Source organism: Nothobranchius furzeri, chromosome 16, assembly GCF_043380555.1.
Source record: "Nothobranchius furzeri strain GRZ-AD chromosome 16, NfurGRZ-RIMD1, whole genome shotgun sequence".
Lineage (NCBI taxonomy): Eukaryota > Metazoa > Chordata > Actinopteri > Cyprinodontiformes > Nothobranchiidae > Nothobranchius > Nothobranchius furzeri.
This window is the reverse complement of record NC_091756.1, coordinates 54,712,255-54,738,585: the sequence shown is the minus strand read 5'-3', so window position 1 is coordinate 54,738,585 and position 26,331 is coordinate 54,712,255. Positions and strand designations below refer to the sequence as shown.

The 26,331-nt window shown below is 42.8% G+C and overlaps 1 protein-coding gene across 3 annotated transcripts in view; it reads right to left on the bottom strand.

The window, feature by feature from the left end:
• LOC107387312 (PH and SEC7 domain-containing protein 1) overlaps positions 1 to 26,331 on the bottom strand; it is a 92,419-nt gene that overhangs the window by 41,493 nt on the left and 24,595 nt on the right. For 2 of the 3 annotated variants that reach the window (XM_015962212.3, XM_054749551.2), the window contains exons 4-10: positions 25,337 to 25,871; positions 24,670 to 25,137; positions 17,748 to 17,942; positions 12,332 to 12,412; positions 11,744 to 11,856; positions 9,853 to 9,911; positions 9,145 to 9,234 (exon numbers count right to left, since the gene is read on the bottom strand). In XM_015962212.3, the coding sequence (XP_015817698.1) occupies positions 9,145 to 9,234; positions 9,853 to 9,911; positions 11,744 to 11,856; positions 12,332 to 12,412; positions 17,748 to 17,942; positions 24,670 to 25,137; positions 25,337 to 25,871 (1,541 nt within the window). Of the gene's footprint in view, positions 1 to 9,144; positions 9,235 to 9,852; positions 9,912 to 11,743; positions 11,857 to 12,331; positions 12,413 to 17,747; positions 17,943 to 20,671; positions 21,286 to 24,669; positions 25,138 to 25,336; positions 25,872 to 26,331 lie in introns of those variants that run through there. The other variant, XM_015962213.3, reaches the window with a different exon arrangement.

The window sequence follows — 26,331 nt, the reverse complement described above, 5'->3', positions numbered from 1 at the left end:
CAAGAGCAGCTGTGAGTTGTTTAGCCACAACCTTTTCCAAGATCTTGGAGATGAACGGAAATTTAGAGATGGGTCTGAAGCTGCTATGGAGAGAGGGGTCCAGACTCGGTTTTTTAAGAAGTGGGTGGATTTCAGCGTTCTTAAAAGTAAGCAGGGACCTGACCAGAAACCAGAGATGCATTAATTATGGAGAGCTCGCTGGGACCGATGGACTGAAAAGCACTTTTAAACAAAGATGAGGGTAAGATGTTGAGGGGGCATGCAGAGGTCTTCATAGAGTTAACTAGTTTGGTTAGCTCAGGCAAAGAAACAGGAGCAAAGCTATCTAGGATGATGCGCCTGGTTGGAGTCGGGAGAGACAGCGATAAGTCTGAAGGAGAGAAGCTAGATCTAACCTTATTGACTTTGTCCACAAAGAAAGACAGAAAGTTCTCACAGTCTGTAACAGAGTGGATGGAGGCTATAGGAGAGGCGGGAGAAACAATGCTGATGATGGTGTTAAACAGCACCTTGGGGTTCCCTTTGCTCTGGGACACCAGGTTGGACAAATAGGAAACCCTCGCGTCTCTGACTGCAGAGTTAAACGATGTAGATCCTTTAGGTGCAGCAGATGGACGTGGAGATGGGTTTTCTTCCACAAGCGCTCAATTTTTCTCTCATTAAGAAAACAAGAACTAACCATACGGCGAGCAGGAGGTGGGGACGCAGAAACTGACAAGTTAAAGAAAATGCAATGATGATCTGAAATATAGACGTCCTCAGGACAGACACTGTCAGCATTTAGACTCAGGGTAAAAACAAGGTCCAGAGTGTGCCCCCTGGTGTGTGTGGAGCCAGAAACATGCTGGGTAAAGCTGAAGGAGTCCATAAGGCTTGAGACATTCATGGCAAAGTGATCAGAGGGATCATCAACGTGGATGTTAAAATCACCAACAATCACCAGTCTGGATAGCTTCACAGTGGAGGATAGAAAGTCACTAAACTCCTGAAGGAAAGAACTATTTGGACCAGGTGGACAATAGACCACAGCACAGGAAGCAAAGTGACCAGAGGTTGTAGAGCTATATGGAAGATGGTCTCTGAAAACAACAGCTAGGCCTCCACCACGACCAGAACCCCGGGGCTGGCTAAGAAAAGAATAACCACTCGGGCAGAGTTCAATCAGACCAGAATAATCAGATGTTTGCTGCCAAACTTCAGTCAGAAATAGAAAATCCAGGTTTTTAGAGAGAATTAGATCATTAAGCAGAAAGGACTTATTGTTAACAGAGAGGGTATTTAATAGAGCCATGCTGAGTGAGGTAGAGGAATCAGAAACTACAGAAACAGCTGGAGTTAGTGGACGTAAATTAGCAGGGTTAGATCCAAGGTGTTTATAAAAAACACTTATGGAGGGAACAGGAGGAGAAACCACTGAGGAATGAGGATAAACCGACCTTAAAAAACTTGGACAGAGAAACCGCGCTGCAGCGCGGCCTGGCGAGAATGCGGAAGTGGCGCTCAAGTCGCCAAACAAAGGACAAGAAGCTAGAAGATCACGCCGATGTTTACTAGATAAACCACACTTTAAGAGAAGTCTTATTCTCACCTGGATTCCTGCTCGTTTACCTCTTTTCCTCCGACGTTTTCCCAGGACCAGATAAACATCGCCGGAGGTGCCCTGGTTGGAATCGTCGTTTGGCTCCGGGCCAGTGCGCCACTCAGATAAACAAACAGGGAGGTACGTCCTGAGGTACGTCCTCGGTGCATCTTGGGCGATCGTGAACTAACGGAAGGACAAAAGAGTCTGGCGATCTTAGGAGATGGTGGCAGGGACACTACTGAAGAGGATCGCAGACAGGAGCAAGGTGGAAAAGAGGAGGTTAGTGGAGAAAAGTTTGAAAAAGTGTCCGGTGACTGCGGCTAAGCCAAGCACAGGTGCCATCTTGTTACCGACCGGAACGGCTCTTTGAGGTGTGGAGGTTGGGTCGAGCTCGACAACCGAATGTTCCGATGGTTACTTTCGGTCTACAATGTGTTGTTGGCAAAGGTTTTTAAATAAATGAGAGAACCGCTTTATTAATTTATTTAGATTTACTTTTATTTCCACATTACAATTAGAGAATGTTTTTAGGTGGCTCAAAAATGTTTTAAGCTAATTTATTTTCCTAATTTGCTTTAGCAGCTTTAAAAAAACCAGAGTATAAATGAGTAACAACACCAGCCTTTGCAAGAGGACCAAAGTAGTTAAAAGCTGTTCCATTCAGAACATTGTAGGCTAACAAAGTGACTTGATGTTTTTGCAGGCAGCTAAGAGTGAGAGGGAGACGTGTGCTCTATTAGGCTGACTGAAGACCAAATGCACTGCTGCATTCTGGATCTTTTGCTGAGTTTAAGGCTGGGAAACCATTAGAAGAGATTATTATTAGTCAATCTAGACCAACCATAGCTGAGGTAAAAGACTGCTCTGTGGGTGGTGTAGCCACACCAATGTGGCCTCAGCAAGTCCACCATTGGCGTAAGCAGTTTTGTGTCTGGCCAGTCCCAACACTCTATGTTTGTTGGGTGGGCTTAACATCAGAGCAGCAATTGGGAGAAAGATGGCATTGGCTCAGGAACTGCACTCGTTTGGAACAGCTTTGGCATCAACTTTGAGTATTTCTTAGGGACATGGACGCATAGAGGTATTTAAGTGATGCATTTAAAAAAATAAAATGTATTTTCATCATCTTCTTCTTTAATGGTGTATGGAAGACTGTCTCTCAACAACTGTGGTCAAGTGCAACAAAAAGACTTGATGCTGCTTTGAAGGCAAACGGTGGTCACGCCAGATATTGATCTGATTTAGATTTCTCTTTTTTGTTCATTCACAGTTTTTTGTCGATCGATGAAAACAAATAATTACCACTTCATTTTTAAAAGCATTCTTGATTTACAGAATTTTTCAACACCTGCCTAAAACTTCGGCACAGTACTGTACTGGCTTGCCAGCCAACCACGTCACTGTAGAATACAGGAATGCATGCTTTAAAAATGAGCATGCTAATAAACCTACCTTCTTCCAAACGAAGTATGAAGAAAGACGCAGAAAATAACAACAAAGTAATAAAAATAAGTGAATGTAACGACGAGAAAAGAAGGTGGCCAGCTGCTGAAACAAGCAGCAGTGTGAGTGTAGGGCTCTGTGTGAGACGGCCTTTAGCGATTCATCTTTCTAATGAACTTACTGTACATTCAAACACCAGGACCAGAAGGGAAATGGGACAGCAGGTAAATGAGCAGAGGAAATGAGGAAAATGTGGACGGTGCTGATGGCGGGACGGAAGTCATTTTGTGGAAGGAAATTATGGAGCAATAACAGCAGAAATAAGAGGGCAGGAACAAACAAAACTGTTTCAACTTAACTAAACCTTGATTATTAGTTAAATAAAGAATTAAATTATAACATAAATCAAACAATAAATATATTCAATATGCTTATAAATAATTACGTTCATATACATTCTCTTAGCTTATTTTATTACTTTCTTTCATTCTGTCTAAATTACCCCTTAAATATGTGTTTGTATTCACAAAGTAAAAATGCATCTTGACCTTTGACCCGTATTTCGTCTGCACACACAAACATGTTATTCTGCTGGCTTTCATGCAACTCTTTTCTTCCACTATAAATAGTTTTTTAAGATTATTCTTTAGGTTTTCATGTAAGCAGTGATGTTTGAATTAGGTCATCATTCCTGTGATTTACTCTTAGAGTGTTTTCAGCATTTCACTGAGAGAACTTACTTTAATTTCACAATAATTCAGAAATGTGTTTAATGGCCACAATTTTAATGAAAAAAATATTTTTATGAAAAGGCAAAAGCATCATTTTGTTCCACAATCTCACTCTTCTTTAGAAATGCCTGCAACCAGGTGAAATAATCAAAGCACAAGCTGTGATTGGGTTTCATTTTCACCAGCCTCGACAGGATGTGGAGTCTCGGTGGAGAAACAGAGAAGAAGAGAAACTCGTTCAGCTTCATTTTCAGCCAAAAGCAGATTATTAGAAGATTTGTTTCTATTTTCATTTTTGTTTTGAGAAGTTTTGTCTTATCAATAAAGTTTTAATGTCATAAACGTGTCTATTTCAATTTAAACCATGTTACCCAGATGATGTGGTTCTACCTGTCAGAACCCAGCCATCATAAAATTAATGAACTTATTTTCAGGATAACTGGCTGAATCCGGACATCTACGAGTCCTAAACCCTCAGTGACAAAGGACTTTACACTTTCAGAAAAAGAGATTGATTAACTGATCAATAACTTATTAGTATCGTGGGGATAGATGCCCCAGAGCCCTCACTAGAGCTAATTAAGGAATTAGTAGGAATAATTAACAAAACAAATGATTGTGTTTTAAACATGCATACATTTCTGAGTTGCTTCTTATTTTATTTTCTCATTTCTGTTTAGTTGCTGTTTTCTCTCTCCTCAGTATGTGTTCAATACCTGTGCAATTCCAGATTTACATATGTCTGTGTCCCTTACAGCATGCTGCATAGTGCTGGAATCCAAGCTTTTTAGTGGTCTAAACTTAGAATAGAACAGAATAGAATTGAATAAAAAAACTTTAATGTCTGACACCAAGCGGTTACAGAAATTTGTCTTTCAACAGGGCTCATCATTCCATTTTTAGTTCTTTTTTAAAAACACAGAATTTTTATTTTTTATTTTTTACCTTGCTAACAGTTTCGTTTGCCGACTGCAAAACTTCCTCAGAGCTGACGCTGATGGTGGCGTCACTCCGTTTATCCGCGGGCAGCAGAAGACGTTGTCGCCCTCTGCTGCCCACTCTCCCCTCTCCGATGACGCAGTCCCATACACGATCCAATGTGTAAACCCCATCGTCTCTGTTCATGGTCCCGCTAGTTCTATGCTGTTTTTGCCATGTTGATCTGTGTTACCTAATAAGTATAATAGCAAAAGAACTAAAGGAAATTACAATAGAAGATAACGACATACTCATCTCACATGACGTCAGATCCCTGTTCACAAAAACACCAACCCAAAAAACCATAGACATAGTAGTTAACAGAATCAGACAGGACAAGACTTTACACAAAAGAACAAACCCCACAGCAGATGACATAGCACAACTGATAGGACTGGTAGCTAACTCCACTTACTTCACATACGATGACACAATATACAAACAACCGGAAGGCTTCGCCATGGGTAACCCGTTATCAGCCACCCTGTGCGAGTTTTTCATGGAAGACCTGGAACAAAAAGCCACAGCCACTGCCCCCCCCCCCCCCCCCCCCAAACTGCAAAATAAAATTATGGAAACGTTACGTAGACGACATACTGGAAATAATACCAAAAGGACAAACAGAAACAATAGCAGAACACTTAAATAACATTGACGACACAGGCAACATAAAATTCACTTATGAGTCAGAAACAGAAGGCAGCATAGCATTTATGGATATGAAAATCACCAGACAGACCGATGGGACCCTAAACATAAACACATATAGGAAACCAACACACACAGACCAATATCAATTATGGACATCAGAACACCCTACCATACACACAATGTCAGTAATCAGAACATTATATCACCGAGCAAACAGAAAAAATAACAGCAGCAATGAAAAAACACGACATAAACACACCAACAAAACCATACACAACAGTTAGAAACAGACTAGTACACCCAAAAGACAAGATACCAGCTGGACATAAATGTGGAGCCATTTACAAAATCCCATGCAAACTCTGCAATAAAACGTACATAGGAGAAACCAGACGCCAACTCAACACACGGACAATAGAACATAGAAAGGAGTGTGAGAAAGAAACGAGTCCAAGACACACAAGAGCAGCAAAACAAGAAGCAGAAAGCACAATAAAGAAGTCAGCCGTAACAGATCACTGCACAAGAGAAAACCATGTAATGGACTGGGACAGCACAAGGATCATAAAGGAAGCTATAGAGATAAGGAGACGACGATGCGGGACCATGAACAGAGATGATGGGGTTTACATATTGGATCGTGCATGGGACTGCATCATCGGAGAGGGGAGAGCGGGCAGCAGAGGGCCACAACGTCCTCTGCTGCCCGCGGATAAACGGAGTAGGAAGTGACGTCACCATCAGCGTCAGCTCTGAGGAAGTTTTGCAGTCGGCAAACGAAACTGTCAGCAAGGTAAAAAAAAAAAAACCTTGTCTGTGTTTTAAAAAAGAACTAAAAATGGAATTAGAAACTAGACACAGCAAGAACACACCAAAAAAGGGCTCATCATCATCCACCTCATCATTCACAGTTTCATAGAACAGAAATTACAATAAACATCATAAAAAACTAAAAACACAGACACAAGCTTAAAAGCCATAAAACCAAAGATGCAACTATATGCCTAAAACACATAAAATCATTTGCGGGTGTGTGTTGAGGGCCGTGATTGCTGATGGGACGAATGATTTCTTATGGACTGCTTTTCTGGACAGTGGGATTCTGTATCTCCTACCTGATGGGAGAAGACTGAAGGAATGGTGAACGGGATGAGAAGGTTCCTCTGTGATCAGTGTGTCTTTCCTGATCTCAGGGTGCTCATACAGAAGGGAAGGGGGGGTTTGTAGTGAACCAACTATTTAGCCTGCTTGATGTGTGATCCATTGTAGATTATTTGTGTGCTTACAAGTGAGAAAGTTGTACTAGGATGTAATGTTAAACGTTAAAATGGATTCTATGATTGCCTGGTAGACCACAATAAAGATGTTTTTCCTGACATTAAAATCCCTTAATGTCCTGATGAGATGGAGGCACTTGAGTGCTTTATTGTAAATGGAATCCGAGTGTTGTTGAAAAGACAGATGAGCATCTGAGTCCCCAAATATTTAAAACTCTCCACCTGTTCAACCTGCTCTCCCTGAATGATCACGGGTTTATAAAGCTGAGATGCAGTGGCTCTGCCTGCACAGCACAACTCCTTTGTTTTAGATATGTTGAGTTCCAGAGATTTTTCCTTAAAAGTTGTAGTCAGGTCATCTGCTGCAAGTCGGTACTGAGCCAGAGCCTCCCCACTGTCCACATGGGCCACCAGTGCCGTGTCGTCTGCATATCTTAAAAGTTGAATTCCTGCCCTACTACAGGTGATGTCATCAGTGTAGATGGAGAAAAGCACTGGGGATAAATACCAGCTTACTGCCTATGTGTGTGTACATGAACCTTTGTCATTTTTCTTCAAATTATTCTCTTAAGTGTTGGTGCAAATTGAATTTCCCCACTGTGGGATTAATAAAGTCGATTCTATTCTACTTTATTCTACCGGGCTTCCTGCTGGAGCTACTGCCCCTGTAACCCAGAGCCAGAAAAGCGATATGAGGGGTATGCTGAGCTACTGGTGTCACGACGGGTTCCAGTTAAGATCCTCACACACTGATGATAAAGGGGTTAAAAATAAAATAAATCACCAAACAGGTGACTTACACCATGAAGCGTCTGAGCACCAGTAAGTGGTTAATAAACCAACAGATTGATACACCTCTCATCCTCAGCAGACGCTTCATCGGAGACCCCTACAGATCAAAATCATCATCAGAAAATGTGGATTTTCAGCTCTTTTCATTTGTTTCAGCCAGCAACTGTATCCTTCTAAAGCTTGGTTTATGCTTGACGCATTCACTTTCCGCGCGGTGATGCGGCTCGCGGCTGGAACGCGCTTCACAACTCGCAGCGTTTATGGTTCATGCGGCTCGTCTCTGCGGTGAGCCAATATTCTCCCAAACTGAATGGGGCAGTATGGAGCTCTACAGCATGCATCCAACACTACACCATAGTAGAAGTAGAAATTACTGTTTACAACATGGCATTCCAGCATTTTTAACAGCGTCCTCGTCTTTTGCGACAGTGCGAGCTATTTCTCTCCAAGAATTATTAACAACATGTTGATCACGGTGATCTCTGAGAGCTGAAGCATACAAATGTCTGTATTTACGAACCTCTGCCATACTAGTTCTTGCCGGTCCGCCATGTTTTTCCGCGTCCGTCCGTCCGCGTGGTTAGAAAATTTCCGAGGTGCACGTTGCGGAAATCTTGAGCCGTGCGGAGACGCGGTGGAGGGGCGTGGTTGTTAAAATGACGCAACTTTTCCACACGGAGCCGTGCGGACCTCGCGGACGTGTCAAGCATAAACCAACCTTAACACGCACGCACACACACACACACACACACACACACACACACACACACACACACACACACACACACACACACACACACACACACACACACACCGCAGTGTGTACACGTGTTAAAGGCAGCTGTTTAAAGACGAAAACACATCAGGACAATGGAGCGGAGGAGCAGACACAGGTAGCTGTTCAGCAGAATCTGAGTTGTGACAGAGGAGGAGAGGGTGGAGGAAAGCAGATACAGACGAATCCATCAGCAGTTAGAGCGGCATGCACGAGTAGGAAAAGACCAACAAAGAGAGGAAAGACACTCTGGCTCCAGGGAAGGAAAGATGAGAGTGAGCCTGAATAAAAGAGCTGCCGCAGAGTGGAAGGCATGCCCATAAAGAGTGTTTGTGGATTTCTGCGAGCTTTAATAGAGCAGGTAATGTAAAACCGGGTTTGCCTCTGCCTCTACCAGCTCACGGCCAGCAGGCAGCTGTCCTGAATAAGTGTCATCAGAAGGACGCTGCCTCGTTCCCTCCCTCATGCATTATAAATGTGCCTTGTTGGCCGGGGCTCTGGAGACTCGTGGCATGTTGATGGACTACTCTACACACTTTATCTATTGCATCATTATCAGGAGCTGATTGGGTTGTTTGACCGCGTCGCGCCCGCAGCCTCTGACTGAACCTCATCCGCTGGGTTTGGTGATGGACTAATATACTGCTGCAGAGGTTGTTCACAGAAACCAGCGGCTGGTCACGCATGCCTCCAGGGCTCTGTGGTTGAAAAGGTTCAGTAGCTGCAGTAAACCAGGAAGTGGTGGGCCCAAGCAGGCTTCTGACTGGAGCCTTCTGGAGATAGCATAAAGGCCAGCTGGCAGCTAGTGCAACCCAAACAGCCAGCCGCTCCAGTCCACGGGACGATATGATGCTGGCACACACAGCCTGCTGGCTCTGCCTCCAGGATGTTTGTGTGGTGTATTACATGACTTACTTTGAGCAGATCTTTGGGAAAGTCTAGGCCTTCATTCAGTCCTTCCAGGTTTCCAATGAACTGTGTGCAGGACATCCTCTTGCCAACGTTCTGACGGGGGAAAATAATTTCATTATGTCTTTTGTAACAGACATGTCTAACTGTCATCATCTGAAACATTAACGAAGCTTAAAATATGAATTAAACTCAGGTGAGAAAACATTTTCTGTTTTCAAATAACGTAAGAAGCATGAACTGTAGTTTTAAACTTCGTAACTCTAAACACACGTCGGAGTGGTTAGGGCTGGGGTGCTTGCCTTCTGATTCTCCAAAGACGATCTTAGCTACAGTTTCTGTCTGTTTGTCATCATTAGCGATAAGGACGGGTCTGATGGCAGCAGGTCAAAGTTAAATCTGTTGAAATGAAACTTTTCTGAGGTGCTCCTCCTCGCTGTAAGAGCGGAGCCTCAATCCCATCTCTTTAATTAATCATTCATCCACAGCAGAGCTGCCTGTGGCCCAGATTTCCAAAAGAAGGCTGGGAGAAATGAGAGGATTGAAAAATGTGAAAGAAACTGAGCAGAAAATCCTGTAGACCCACACCAGATATTAGAAAGGTCTTCGTGCTGCAGAAGACACTCCTTTGCCCTCCAACATCTCCTCTCTGTGTGCTCTTATCCACAGGTTTCTGTTTCACACAACCTGTCCACCAACTCAGCCGTGACCTACCTGGCCGTGCAAATCCGTGTTCAGCAGCATCAGGGCGCAAGTGAGCGTGTGAACAGCATCTGCAGGAGAAAAACCCCCTCCCGTTAGATCTGTTATCAAGTCAAGCACGATTAAAACGTTTTTGATCAACGTCACATGAAGGTGACTCATAACAACTCCTAAACCTGAGAGACCTTTCCATCCTGAGAAGATTGGTATCTAAACATGAACTTAAGATGCTTCTTTATGCTTTTATTTCCTCCCATCTAGACTATTGTAACCCTTAAACAGAAAGCTCTAGATGGTCTTCAGTGGGTCCAGAACTCTGTAGCAAGTCTCCTGAGAACTTGGTTCCTCTCAAGCAGGCTGGTTTTAATGTCCAAATTTCTTTTGACAAATAGTTGTAAACGTTTTCCAGGAAACACTTAATCTTATTTCTGCTGATCAGGTGAACACGCTCTTTGGCCCGATCCCAGTACTCACACTGTGCCCTACAGTCTTCTGGGACGTGCAGTAAGGGTTTGGGTGTGAATTGGAACATGGAAAACTGCTGGGATGCTGCTTGCTGTTGGTGCTACTTTAGAAAAATCCTTTATTAACAACTTTCAAACAAACTAACAATTTTTAGACAAAATTTACATTTATTGCTGTCTACAACAGTCTAAAACATCCACTTTCATGAATAAATGTCATTAATTGTCCTAAAATCAACTCCTTTCATCTGAAAATACATATTTTCAGAAGGGGCACTTGAGCCTTTGCTCCACCTTCTTCTCAAAATTCCCACGCAGCAATGGATTGTGGGTAATACTCGTCACCAAAGTCCACATCGATGCACACTCGGGCAAAGAGCGAATCCAGGGTGCAAAAGGGATGCGGGCAACTTCCGCACTTAAAGAGCAAGTCACCCCCTACCAGAGTCTAACTCCACTCCCACTTCATGTTTGAAAAATGCAACACATGCTGTTGCCTGGCAGACCGAGAGGGTGGAGCCGCTAACAAATACACACACAATCAGGCTCACGACAGCATTGTGACATCATAATGTACCAGTTTACATCATAGCATACTTCTTAGCCAATAGCGGTGGCAGATTTAAATTAAAATACAGTGCAAAGTTTTTACCTGACAACGGCACAACACTGCCAGCTTTAGGCAGAATATTTAAATTTTAACTAAGATGCACTGAAGTGCCAAATTATTGACGACACATGTCTGCAGCACGATTAGACACTCGCTTATTTGGGGGTGACTTGCTTTTTAAGAGTCGAGACACACACTCGCACCCTGGATGGGATTGCACAGTTTAAGGGCGCAAGGGTAGAAGTGTGATTATTACGATCAGGCCTTTATTTGAATACTGACTGTGAGAGTGAAGGATTATGGGAATTCACTAGTTTATACAAATTAGGTAAGAGGTAAACGTTTCCATCACTGCTGTCTACAACATGCCGATTACTCTATACAACTACAATTAAAAAGCTTGGAAACCACCCTGATCACAGCTAAATGCTAACCCGCTAACTGCAGGTGAGTGGTATTAATTACAAACAAAAACCATATGTGATAGAAAGACAGGAAATTAAATTAAAACAGGAAGTAAGGTAAACACTTAAGAATCACAAAACTTTACAGAAAGAAACTAAAGAGTCATCATATGAGGTTTGACCTCAAACAAGAAATAAAGGTTAATTTTGGTGCATGCTGTACTCTGGAGACACGACAGGGGCTCAGGTGGTAGAGTGGGTTAGTTAGTGACTTGAGATTGCTGGTTCAGAACCCGCCCTTGCCAACATGTCCTTGTGCCATTGGGCAGGACACTTCAGTGAGAGTCAGTTTAAACCCAAGTTCAGGGCTGTTACACACACACACACACACACACACACACACACACACACACACACACACGTACCCTCTGACATTACAGCTTTGGGGTTACACTCCACGTAACGTCTAGAGAAATGCGCCAGCACCCGCTCCCTCTCCTGAGTCTCCCCCATCAGGGCGAACTGTCGGAGGAAGGTCCTGCAGCACAAACACAATTATTTCCCCACATGGTTAACAAACTGGCTGCAGATTAAATGTGACCTAGTTTCTGTCGTTACCCTGCATAAATGAAATGGGTTTAACCACGGCTGACACAGCTTTACTAATATTTTCAGAAACTTAAACAGGATTCTTACTTTTAATGATAAACTACTACATATCTGTATAAATGTTTGTAAGGAATGTGATTACAGGCCTAAAATTAATGAAATATAAACTAAAGCAGGAACTGTTGAAAGCTTTTAGCTGTGATGCTACTGTTGGCCTCTAGAGGGCAGTGTTTACCCAAAGAAAACCACATTTCTGAAAAACTGATTAACAGCAACAGACTTTCATTGAGCTGAGGCAAAGTCGAAGCTGTTTTGATGCAGAAACAAGAAAATTTGTTTTTAATACAAAAACATTATGACTTCTGCTTAAAAAATGCATCAGAGACCTTCCTGTGCTTCCTTACCGCAGAGCCTGGTCAAGTGTCAGGCTGGTAAAGCTGAAGAAGCTGAGATACTCCTCTGCAACCATCTGACTGAAGTCATTGCTGGACGCAAAAAAAAAATCACAACACAATACGAAGTAAGTCGGCGTGTGACGGTAAAATATGGACATAAAGAACAGTGACATGTTCAAACTGCTCAGCTCCTTCCTGTCACTCAGCTGAAGACCAAAGGCTGAAATAAAAGAAAGGAGAAAAAGAAGGAGATTCCCAGGATGCGTCTGTCAGAAGGTGAGAAAAACCTTTAATCCCAAACTCTCTCTAATCAGCAGGTTTGAGTGTTGCAGCACTTTTAGGAGGCAGAATGTAGACAGGGAGATGGTAAATAACCAGGAAAGAGAAGATTCAGGTAAATTCACCTTCATCAGACAAACAAAACATCCAACAGACCCGGGCTCATCCTAAAGGCACGGCAACAACATGCAACTGCTTCTTGTTTACAACAGAAACTGTCTCATAAACATTAGGAATGCACAATATATCGGCATCGGTATCGGCCAATGTTAGTCATTTTTGAACAAATCGGTATCGGTCCGATAAATAAAACTGGGCTGTGATTTAAAGCCGATTTTTTTTCCCCATATTGTTTCCATTTGTTTATTAGTTTCAGCGGGTGAGGGGGGTGATGTGTATTTGTTTAGTCATGTGACAGTGACTGTAATCGTCTCAGAAGCATAAATGTGTGTGGTGTGTGTACATAATAACGTAAATTCAGCTTTAGTCATTTTCATTCTATAAAAAATCTGCTGCTTTTAGAAGCATTCATGTCAGTGTATCGCTATCAAAAATCGGGTATCGGCCATAACAGTGATAATAATATTGGATATCGGTATCAGCCCAAACATTTCCTATCGGTGCATCGCTAATAAATATGTAAATAGAGGAACACATATTAGTAGTTGATTGTTCACCATGATTTACAGCCTTAATGAGCTCTTTTACTTACAGCTAACTGAAAGTACAAAAGTCAACATGTGAATGAAGAATTGGGAAACATAGAGTATATGTTTATTTGGGATTTATGCTTCAACACATCATCAAAGTGGATCTACCTAACCCCATCACCTGCTGACTATCGTCCACTGGACTCACTTTATCAGTGTCTAGATTAGGGGTGTCGAACTCAAATTAGCACTGGGCCAAAATGAAAAACTGGGACGAGGTCGCAGGCCAAACTCAATATTTTTCAAAAAGTGACGGCAAATGTGCACATTTTCCTTTATCTACAGATATGAACAGTTGAACATTTTCATTTGGAAACAAACTAATTTTTGCAGTAACACTGAATGTGGAATCACCAAATTACATACGAGTGAGTAGATTTTAAATAAATCACACATCAGAGGTATTCATTACTTATGTCTCAATAAAAAAAATATTTTATTCTTTAAAATCTGTATATATTCAGCATTTCTTCTTATTTTGTATCTTTTGAATCTTTTAAGTGTTTCTATTTTATGTTTTCTTGTTTATTCTTATTTTTACTCTTCTTTGTTGCTCCTGTAATGAATGTTATTACTGCCGTGACACCAAGCTTTCCCCAATGAGGGACAATAAAGGGATTTTCTATTCTATTTCTATTCTTCTATCTGTAATCTTTCCTGTTTTAAAGTAGGTGAAATCTTTTTTCACAGGCCAACAACAAAATAAAAAAAAATAGTAATTCTCTTAAATGAAATGCAATATCTTACCTATTACTATAACTTTCATGCTTTGGAGCAGAAAAGGTTAATAAAACCAAAATAATTCAATCCCAGTTTTCTCCACTCTAATTTCCTGTGATGCTCACCTGTTCCAGCCAGACCTGCACCTGTGGGGTTGGGCTCTGAGCTGAAGAAGGAGTTAATCAGTGAGAAACAGCTGCTCACACAGGTTTGTGCTGCTGGACATGGAGAGCATCTGGACCATGAAGTTGTGTTGGGGGAGGGGAATAAAAGCTGCAGCAGCCACAGAGTCATACTGACTTGAGCGTGTCCCTAAACTGGAGTTATATCCTCTCGGTCTGGAAGTTGGTCGGTGCGCTTTCTATGTCAGCAGCAAACAGATTACTGAGCTGTTAAAATTCATTTCTGGGTCCGAGGCAGAGGAGGTAACGCTGCAGATGCTGATGCTAGTAGCATGGATGCTAAGGACTGTGAAGACAGTTTTTCTCTTTGAAGCATCAACTTGTTCCATCTTTGTTGAAACACCTTCCTTCTACCAATCTTTCTCTTCCTGGACATTTTGGGATAATGTGTGGACAGTTACTTTCACTTGTTGAATTAATTAAATATGGAAGTGGATACACTGCGACCTAGTGGCGAGTCAATGCACTGGAAACACAATCGCCATGCATTATGGGAAATGTAGTTTATAGTCAATGTGTGCTTTGAAGCAGCATAGACTTATTTCAAGACACTTGAATCTCTCGCGGGCCAGATGTGGCCCGCGGGCCTTGTGTTGACACATGTGGTCTAGAGCTAATAAACGACTGGATGCAGTCAAACTTCCTTCGGTTACACAAAGACAAGACTGAAGTTACTGTCTTTGGCAATAAGAAGGTAAGGATGGATGTTATTGCTCAGCTGGACTCCAAAGGAATAAAGACAAGTTATTCTATTGTGTATAATTTCTGATTTTTATATTTATGAAAGAAGAAAGACTTGTCATATACAGAACAGGACAGTGGACACGGTAGTCAGCTAGGTGGTGAATGAAAAAGAGAACTAGGTTGTTAAGTGGATAGAAAATTTGATGCTAAAGCAGATAGTTAACTAAGAAAACACTAGCTAGATAACTCAGTCCAGCCACCAGCCCCAAAAGACATAATCTATGTTTCTCTATAGAAGCTGCTCAGCAAGCTATCTTGAATGGGTGAAATTTACTTACCATACCATACCATACCATACCATACCATACTAGGGTTGTCACGGTAACCGGTGTAGCGGTAAACCCCAGTAATAATAATAACTGTCTTGTTTTTGAAAACTATATTATCTCGGTGGATTACCGTGGTTGCGGTGTAGGCGCGGTGACCCTTACCAGCCACCGTATCATCTGCTGAAGTTGCTGCGGCACACGCGCACTTTGTTGTTTACAACCAAAACTTTCTTGAAGCTAAAGCTGAAATAATGACCAAAGGAGGAGACGGCAGCGCTCAGGACATTTATTATCCCTCAAAGAAGACAAAGTGGGAAGTACGGGCATCTTTTAGATATTTGAAGAATGCCGAGGGAGTTGATAGAAGACGGCTATCCTGTTTGTAGCACGTGCAGAAAGAGTGTCTGAAAGGCAGCAACGCTTCAAATCTCACGACACATCTGCGTGACCATCACCCACAACTCTACAGTCAACGCAAGGCAAGTTAACGTTAGCGTTTTAGCTAAAATGCGTGATCCGAGGATTTGGGTTGAGGGAGAATGCAACGAGTCGCTATATAAAGCAGCCACAGCGCCGCTACCTGCATATAAACCGTGTCGCGGACACCCCCATGTTGAAATGACGCTATGCATTACGGGGCTCCCAGGGGCAGATAAGAGTTGGTCTCTCTCCGAGAATAATTATGAATTTAACAACGATTACTGCCTGATGACATTTTCCCACATCTGCAAAGCTCACTGGAAGGACACAAACCGAGGACAATATTTTCCTGATATAGGGTTTATTACTCAAGTAAGGGTAAAAAAGTATCTGATTAGAAGGCTACTTGAGTACTGAGTATCATCTGATCTAATATTTTTAAAATGATGAAATCAAACAGACATAAAATAAGAAGTTATGGGCAAATATTGGTATTTTAAAGACTAAAGGGGAAAATGTAAACAAATAAACAACATCATTACAAAATAACACATTTTAGGCAAAATTTAGACACAAACTGAGGACAATATTTTCCTTATATACAGGGTTTATTTAGTCGTCTGAAAATGTAACATGTTTAAAAAAATACTGCGATAATACCGAAAACCGTGATAATTTTGGTCACAACAACCGTGAGGTTAAATTTTCACACCGTGACAACCCTATACCATACCATACCAATTTATTTATAAAGCACCATTTCAAAATAGCATGGCAGCTAACCAAAGTGCTGTACACAAAAGAGCCAAATGCTTCAAAAAAATCAACAAAACACAATGAAAGCATGAGAATCTGGTAAGATACATAAAAACATAGCATAAATAATCAAGGATAAAAATTCCTACTAAAAACAATAGAATAAGAGAATAGTTAACAGCACTATCAAAAATAAAAATAATGTGACGAATAACAAAAACCATTGGTAACGCTTCCTTTTACAGCCCCCTACTTACCAAGTACTTACGTGGTAGTTATTTATTAAGTTAAAGTGTATTATTGTGCCATTAAAGTGAATTATTGTAATAAAGGGTAATTATTGTATAAATCAGTATTTACTGGGAATGATTCATAAAAATAAAAGCTAGAATTGAACCTGAGATACATGGTAATAACTGTTTGAGAACTCAGAAACGATAACACACTTGAACTTACTATGTAATTACCAAGTAAGTACTTAGTAATTAGGGGACTGTTAAAGGAAAGTGTTACCAAACCATTTGAAATGGCACAAATAAAACCAAAAAAGCTACAAGATGGTGCCAGGTGTTAAAAGTGAGCTACTGAATCATAAAAAATAAATTAAGAAAAATAAACCCGGTGCTGGATTTTCATGTAAAGGGTCACAGAGGGAAGGCAATACTGAAAAAGTGTGTTTTAAGGGCCGACTTGAATCTGCTGACAGAGGGAGCCAAACGCACATGGAGGGGCAGAGTGTTCCAGAGTTTGGTGCTGCATGACAGAAGGCTCACTCTCCCCGCTAAATGAAGGGCACCAGTGGGAACATACGGAGTCAGCAGGTCCGTCAGATAGGATGGGGATGGGCAATACAAAGCCTTGTATACTTATAAGTAGACCTTGAAATTAATCCTAAATTTGACTGGGAGCCAGTGTAAATCTGCGAGAATAGGTGTGATGTGCATGCACCTGTCGGTGTACTTAGACCCTTTACACAAAAACACCCTTCAAAATAGTTAAAATGTCCCTTTAAAGTGGTTGTCACTGGGTTAGATCTTGATCTGCAGCTTTCAGACAGCAAACATGACTGTTGGTAATCAGACTAGTTATAGTTATACTTATTGACTGGTTACCGGTAGGAGGAAGGGACATGTCTCTCAAAAGTTATTTACAAACACAGGGATAAAGATAATGCAGCATCTTTTTGTTGACAGGTGGTCATTAAAATCAGCCAAAATCAACATGAGAGGGACTGTGGAAAATAAACATTTTCATCTTGTTAATAAATTATATGTCCTTCATTGTCCTCCAAACGCCAACTTTTTGGCTTGTTTATTTATTGATCTTTTAAACCTGTAAAACTCACTTTTTGCTGAGGTGGCGCGACACGTCGGACTTCTTGAAACCATCCAAGTTAAAGAGGCGTTTGGCCAGACGTTTGGCAGCTGCCACGTCGCTACGGCGGCTGCCGTTGGTGAGGGTCTCGCTGCTGCTCAGACCCAGTCGGTCACTGAGGTCCTGGTCCAGCTCAGAGTCTGTGGCTAGCCGGGCCTTCTCCCTGCTGAGAGGAGAATGTGTGGATAAGCTTCAGCCAGGCCATGGTAAGAAAAAGATTCAGCTTTCCACTGAAATTAGAGCCAAACCAGGTAAAGGAAAAGTTTAGAACTGGAGCGTGTTTCAGTGCAGGAACAAGAGAACTAAAATAAACCAATGAATCGTTGAGAAGGATTGGGGAAAAACTGTCACATCTGATTGCAAATTAGGAGAAATCCAACGTTTAAATATAAAATGTAATATTTGCATTAAAAATCCCATTTTTCCCAGCTTCCTGCTTTTTCTTTATCTTGTCCTAATTAAGCTTCTTCAAAGCATTAAAAGTTCAAAAGTGCAAAACTCATTTCATCTGGGCTCCTCTGTGAAATGAGTTAAGTGTGTTACGCCTCCCAGCTCAGAGAGAGCAACTTTTAGAGCTGCCGCTGAACGATGAATGACAGAAATGAGGTATCGCAGTTCGTCTGGTGAAATGATGACGATTTTCTTGCTGCCTTCAAGAGCCGTGTGACTCCTCTGGTTGGTGAAAATGCCGACAGACCAACAGCCTGCTGTTGAGGTCCCAAAATCAACAAACACTTTCTGAATGCATTTGGATTTCTCATCAAAAGGCACAAGCGAAGAATCGCTGCTGTCATTAAGTCCTTTTTACTGATGATCGTGTGGAATAATCCCAATAACACTAATGACTGGTTAATGAAGATACATGGTTGTTTGGTTTTCTGTGACTTACAGAAACTCACCGTAAAGCTTCAGCATGCCGGTTCTTAAGCAGGATCCTGTTTACCAGGTTGCGTTAGCATGCTAACACAGTTATACACCTTAAATAGTTAGGTTTTTATCTGATGTGTGGAAAACCGGACAACTTGTGAGGCAAGCAAATGTAATGCAGCGTGAAAGAATAATGATGAACGCCCACTGGAAGGAAAGTATCCTAAAAGGAAGAGAATGTTAAAGAGACAATGTGTATTTTTACCTTTAAGCTATGGAAATATCCATCAAAATGTTGTTGAAAATGAATAAAATGATGTCCGGTTGTTGAAAAATATTGGCGGCTTTATACCATATAACCATAAAGTTCTAGGTCTAGAGTACAAAGGGTCTAGCTTCTTTGAGGGACGCCATGTTAGACGCCGTGTTTCCTTCTGACTGGCTCGGGGTCCTGCGCCTGTTGATGACATCACACTAGATGATTGGCTGGATGTACGACTTACTTAAGTTCAAAAACAAACAGATAGTAAGAAACATGAACTTAATAAAAAGCTGATAAACACTTTCCAAAACAAATATGAAAGAACAGACTAAAAAAAAGATGGAATATATTTTGGCCAAGCGATATTGCTGTAGTATGATGACGTCATCGACAGGCACAGGACCACGAGCAGATCCGAAAACTACAGCGCCAGAAAACTAGCATCGGCATTGCAACCTCTTGATGGAGTTAGGCCTAGTCCACATGTAGCCGGGTTTTTTTTTTCAAAAAGAATATCCGCCCCTCCAAAAACTTGCATCCACACCACCTCGTTTAAAAAAAAACTCTGTCCACACGTACCCGGATAAATACGTTGTTAAGGACTTGCCAGACCTGTAGGCGGCAGTACTTCCCCCGTTCTTAACCTCGTCCTTCGTCTGTGGTCTTCCGCAAGGAGCAGTAATTCCGCTTGCAAAAACAAACGAGCAAAAAGCGCTTGGACAATTGATAAAGCGAGCGCAGCTCTGAGGGCATCCATGCTGTCGGCTAGTGTAAACACAGGTCGCACACGTGATGTCAGCATTTTTTGTCGCGAAAGGTGACGTTGCGGACCTTAAAACTCCGGTTTGGTCTGTCCACACGCAGACACCCAAAACGGAGAAAACGCAGATCTTCACTTTGGCCGGAGTTTTTAAAAAGATCCGTTTTCGTGTGGATGACAGGCCAAAACGTCGAAAAATATCTACGTTTTGGCAGATCCCCCGCTACGTGTGGACAGGGCCTTAATTGAAGGACCATCAAAGTCTGAGGAGTCACGCCGAGGTCTCATCATTACTTCTGCTCCACAGGTAACAGCATTTACCGTCATATTGTTTTAAACTAGCAACAGGCACAGCGATATGATGTAAAACCACCCTGAAATGAATGTACTGCCCCCTAGTTCCAGGAAACGACACACTGGAACTTTAAAATACAAACTAAATATTCATGCTAAAAAAATTATTAATCTTAAACATCTGCAGAGATAGAAGCAACCTGTCCCTGATGGTTAAACTATTCAAATGTAAACATGATTTTATGAATCAGCTAATGTGTCTCGATTCCTCCTCTGGGAACCCTTGATTCCAGCTGGATCAAGTATTTACACGCATATTTCCTAATAACTGGGAGAATAAAGCTTAAAGTAAAAGAACAAATGAAATTAGACAAACATCAGAGTTGCTTTTATCATCTGGGGACCATGAATGTTTGCAGAATACATTCAGCAAATGATGATTAATTATTAGAAAACTAAAGTTCACCTGATTTCCCACAAAATCAAAAATGTTTTGAACCCTGATGATTACGTGTCTGTGGAATTAAGACGCAGACGGGTCAAAGTTGGAGTCGCTCAGAAATAAAATCATTTTGTTTTAGAGTAAAGACAACAGACCATAATACATCTGCCTTCTGCTGCAGCTGCTGACTGGAGCGGGTGTGTTTCAGAAACTAAAAAGCAGCGTTAAATCCTCATATTGACACAACAAACAGGTGAGACGGGTTCCTACCTGTAGCAGGAATTCCTATGTTTTTCATCCCTGGTTGTCTGACCTCTGACCCCTCTGCTCCTTCTCTCCTCGTACCCTGAACGCATCCCTCCAGAGACCTGAAGCTGCTAGACCCCCGAGCTCGCGCCTGCGAGGCCTACAGAGTCGCCCTCTTAGTTTCGAGTCTGACTGGGACTTCATGGATTTTTCTTCACTTTCTCACTCTCCCTCCGTGTTTGATGTCATTTGAGCTTCACAGCAAGCCTCCAACCCCGCCCCTCCCCTGAGCAAAAAGAGCTGTTTGTCCTGGAATGCCTCTGCTTCTCTATCTCTCTGCTGTTATTTCTATTCCCTCCTTTCCCCCCTCACCGTCTCCTGCTGCTGACCTTGTATTTGAAGCATGGCATGAGACTTGGCTTGAGTGTCACCTAAAAATCCCCCTCCGTTCACTCCTCTCTCTGCCCGACTCTCCAGTCACACACGCAGCCCGCCTATTCTTCCAGTCTCCTACAAATGATGGTCTGCCTTGTTCGTCACGTGAGCTTTTCACACACCTCCAGATTGAACAAAGAAGTGAGGTGTCAGGGTTACACTCAGAAACTAGCTTCGCCTCAGGCTGAGCTGGAGACCTTTTGTCCACCTCGGAGGCCATTGCTGGGTGTGTTTACAGCGTTGGCTTCATCAGGGCCTGAACAAGGGCTCACACCCATGAGCTTATGGCAGCGCTGCTGTTCAGGCCTCACCACCTGTCGGCGTTCTGCTTCCAAGAGCAGGCACAACGCTGAGAGGTCCTGGGAGAATTCCCAGTGTCGGCCTCTCTTGGTCCACTTGGCAGCTCCACACAATAAGCCACTGTCTTATGATGCAGACCATCTGAAAGGGTGATTTGGGGAAGGAAGGAGGAGGGGAAAGGGAGTGAAACTCCAACTTTTATCAAAGTATGGACAAACTTTCTGAGGAATTTACCTCATCATCTGGAGCCAGGGTTCCAGAGCTTTGAGCAGCAGAGAAGTTTGATAAGATCAGCTCTGAGCAAACATTTACCTTGCGCGCGTGTGTGTGAAGGATTTTAGGAGAAAAGTCTGGGACTGAACTGAACTGGGCTCATGTTAGAAAAAGTGGAAGTGAAGCAGATTTTTTTTCTTTACCATCACCACGAATCCGCTGCAATCCAAGATTAGAATCTTTACAAGATACAAACAACACACTGCAGCTCAGTCAACCGCCTACACTCACTTTAATAGCACTGCAGCGTGATGGTTCTGGTCTTTTTGCACCACCTAGCGGTGAAGCAGACGCTGTGTTCCTGCTGCCTCTGCAGTGATGTGACACTGAGTTAAGGTGGCTTCCTTTCAGTCCAGAACAGAGACAGAAAGTAGATTCCTGACAGAGTTTGAGTCTACTGCACCCTGCACATCCAACCAGCCCAGGGAATAAAAATCAAACACGTTGCATGTAAGCTAACGGCTACAGGAGCAGAAGAAGGCTCATGAATGCATACGGAACATTTTGGAACTGCATCAGTCAAGGTGAGTCCTTCAGCCCTGCAGTAGGAGCCACATGCCTCCATCCTCAAATCCCCTCACACACTTCATATGCACACCCATACAGTAGAAAGAAAACACACACTGATGCAGACACACACACACACACACACACACACACACACACACCTCTGTGACCTGTGTGTGTCAAACAGAGCAGGAACCACATGTAGCCCTGCAACGACCTTCACTTTAACCCATACACAACCAGGGCACACACACGCAAATGCACACGCATGCACGTTCACACACACACACACACACACACACACACACACACACACACACACACACACACACACACACACGTCTGACATATACAGGAGGAAGGAGACTATCAGAAACTGTCAGCATTTTATTAAATAAACAGAAGATGAGAAGAGTTTAGCTCTGACCTAGCGAAGCCAGTAATGGTTTCCTCTGTGATTTTTCATCTGACCAAAAATCTTCACTAAATACATCATAAATGAAACTATTTTAGTCAGATTTTTCTCTCAGAGCTGCATTCTGAAACCTCACCACAAGATGGCAGAAAACATTCAAAATGCTCCAACATTACACATTCGTGACCTCCTGAACCCGGATGGACTCAGGGAAGATCCATTCAGGGCTGGGCTGATACAGTAGAGGTGGGGGTTTGAATAAAGGGGGAAATGGATCAAACAGAGTAATAAACATTTAAAGCACATCAAAGACTCCTCTCTGGAAAGTTCCCCCACATTATGTATGAATAAGGATGAGGAATACAGCTTTTTGTAGGGTGATTTAATATTCAAGCATATTTGTTGTTGTACACCATAAAAACTGCAGGACCGACTTCAAAACTAACAAAACTAAAGCCTTGATTGTTCTTGCACCTTTTGGACAGTGACTCCCTTTTTTATGATGTTTTTATTGGCTGTTTGTATCTGTTTTGTAATGTTGTTTTTATGATGCTTGTCCTGTGCAGCACTTTGGTCAGCTCATGCTGTTTTCTAGTGTGCTACAGAAATAAACTGGTATGGTAAAACTGAGTTTACTTGATTCAAAGAGTGAAAACTGTCTCTGACAACATTAAGGGTTTTTGGGTTGAAGTATTTTAACAAACTTTATGGCCGGTACTTAGTATAAAACTTTATGTTTGTAAGAAGCTTTGTCTGTTGGTTGTGTAATTACGTCCTGCAGAACGATGAGCTGCTTTAGCAGACTCAACTCTTCTGGTTTCCAGCTTTATGCCAGATTTCTGATCATAGCTGCAGGGATTGGCTCCCATTCAGCCCGAAGAGCTTTACGAAGCTCTTACCCTGATGCATGGCTCTGCTCACCCTGGATCTGTGGGATGGAAAGGCTGGTCCAGCTGCCACTACTGTGCTACTGTTGTGTTGAGCAACATACCTGCCTGCTGGTGGTGGTCAGAGGGGCCGGTGAGGCCTGTGCTCGGTAGATTTGCCTCTGCCAGTGTGCCCCAGGGCAGCTGTGACTACACTGTAGCTCATCACCTCCAGGGAGTGAATGTGTGTGAATAGGTGAATGACTGATAGTGTTGTAAAGCCCTTTGACGGGTTCTAGGACTCTAGAAGGCGTTATTTCAAATACAGACTATTTACCATAATGTTAACCAACCTCAGCACTAAACCCAGTTTCTCAGCACCACGCTGGGACTTCTGGCAAATCCTAACAGTACTCAGAAGTTCTCAAAACTGAGGAATCTCATCTCCAGTCTGGGTTTAGAGTCCGATTCTGAATCAGGGAACGACTTTGGGAGGAGTTGGACAGCAGGATGCAAATGAGGACAAATTGTGAAAAAAATGAATCATAATAATGAAACAACACTCAGAGGACTAAATTGCAACAAGAAAATTTGCAACAATGTCATTATTTGTCATTATACTATCTGCCCCAGTCCCACATGACCCAACCAGGTACTAGAGCTTTAACACAAATGTTGTACTGATTTGTTGTGATTACAGGTATAATTACTGTGTAATTACAGGTGTGATTACATTGTTATTACAGTGTGATTACAGTGTGATTAAAATGTAATTACAGGTGAGATCACAGTGTGATTACAGGTATGATTACTGTGTGATTACAGGTGTGATTACAGGTGTGATTACAGGTGTGATTACATTGTTATTACAGTGTGATTACAGTGTTGTTACAGTGTGATCACAGTGTGATTACTGTGTTGTTACAGTGTGATTACAGTGTGACTACAGTGTAATTACAGGTGTGATTACAGTGTTATTACATTGTGATATGACTACAGTGTGACGACAGGTGTATTACAGTATAACTACAGTGTGATTACTGTGCTATTACATTGTGATTACAGTGCTATTACAGCGTGACTACAAGTGTGATTACAGTGTGATTAGTGTGCCATGATTGTTTCATATTTCTGTCTCAGCTTGCTGAGACCCCGAAATGAGAGATAAAACTCAAAGTTAATTCTGAGGGGGCGTGAGGCAGGTGTCACCTGCTGTAACATCTCACCTGGACAAAGAGAAGGACGGGTTGATGTACCAGCTGCTGCCCAGCTGTGAACACTTGTGGCCTCGGGGAATGAGATCATCAGAGCCGCTGCTCAGCCGTTCGCTTGAGGGAGCTCGGGTGGCGTCTGAGTCCCCTGTCACAGTGAAGATGGAATCAGACAAGCTTGGCCTCTCTTCATGGGCCAGCGGAGCAAAACTGAGCTGGACGATCTGCCTGGCGCTCTGACAGACCGGCCCGTGGATGGCAGGGGTTAGTGTCGGCAGGTCAAAGGTCAGAACAGTTTGGGTGCTGGAGGTCAGCAGCTCCTCACTGTCTAGGCTGTTGTAGGATGTTCCTTTGGCTCGGTGGGACTCCATGATGCTCTCAAAGTGACGACTGAAGGTGTCCTCTGTGCCAAAGCGAGGGCCAGGGACTAGGATGGGGGACTTCAGAGCCGGGTTGTGATTGTCGAAAAAGGTTTCCATCGGTCTGAACAAAGAAGAGAATTTTATTTTAACAGCTGTTATGGCATCAGAAAGATTTACCCAGGAAACATTTGTTCTATATTTGGTTACAGGAATGTAAATAACTGATGCAAAAATCCTGTTTTTGGACCAAGAGGTTCTGAGAGGGATCTGGACTCAAACCAGAATGTGGGTCAGAAGAGAACCCTAAAGCAGGTGTTCACCTGATCAGACAATGTCCAAACACCTCTGGTTCCTCCTCAGCAGCGTATTGCTGCTTCCTGCTGTCGCCTTGCATCCGCACACTCGCCCAGCTCACCATTTCTTCGTCTTCCTCATCTTCATCATATTTCTGTTCCTCACCATCACTTCCCCCTCCTCTCTCCCTCTCCTCTTCTCCAAATGTCCTCCCCCTCAGAGGACTGCTTCCTGCCCCAGAGGTGCCCTGGACGCTGCGGTTGCTTCCAAACGCAGAGTCGGCATCGTCCTTCTCCGCGAGCAGAACCTCATCGATGTCCGTCTCACGGTAGCAGCGAAGCGGCACAGCATCCAGATCGGTTTCTGAATACTTCAGCGTCCAGCGGATGATGCCGGTTTTGGGGGATGTCCCAATGACAGCAGGAGGAGGAGTTACCAACTCTACCTCTACATGCTGCACATCATGATTGGCTAACAGCAGAGGAAAGGTGGAAGGAGGAGTCGGAGTGGGAGACTTGCTGGAGTTACCACTAGGGGGAGCTGTAGAGGCTTCCAAAGAATCTACCAGAGAGAAAATGATGAGATCAGCACAGCTATAGTTTTGAAGTTATTAGTTATCACCGTAAACCCTCTAACACAGGCCGGTATTCAATTAAAGGCCGGGTCTCCAATTTTGGCAGGTGTCGGAGTCGGCGGAGGTGAATAATGGCCGGTCTCTTATTGTGGCCGGGTGGAATGTGGTAACAAGCAAGTACGGGGGTGGTTGTGTCATCGTCTCACTTTTGATTTGCCAGTGATAGACCGCGAGGGTAACTTTAACCGTGCGGAGATGAAGAGGAGGCGAAAATTTGAAATCAAGTTCAAAGAGAACGTGCTGATTATGCTGCAGAATACTCTGGGGAGCAGTAGGGGTTGTATGAACTAGTCGACTTCACTATAGTGACTTTTTATGCCTGTCATCGACTAGTCGCTGTCACGTGATAATGACCGGCAAGATGCAGCCCTCGGAAAAGACAGCAGC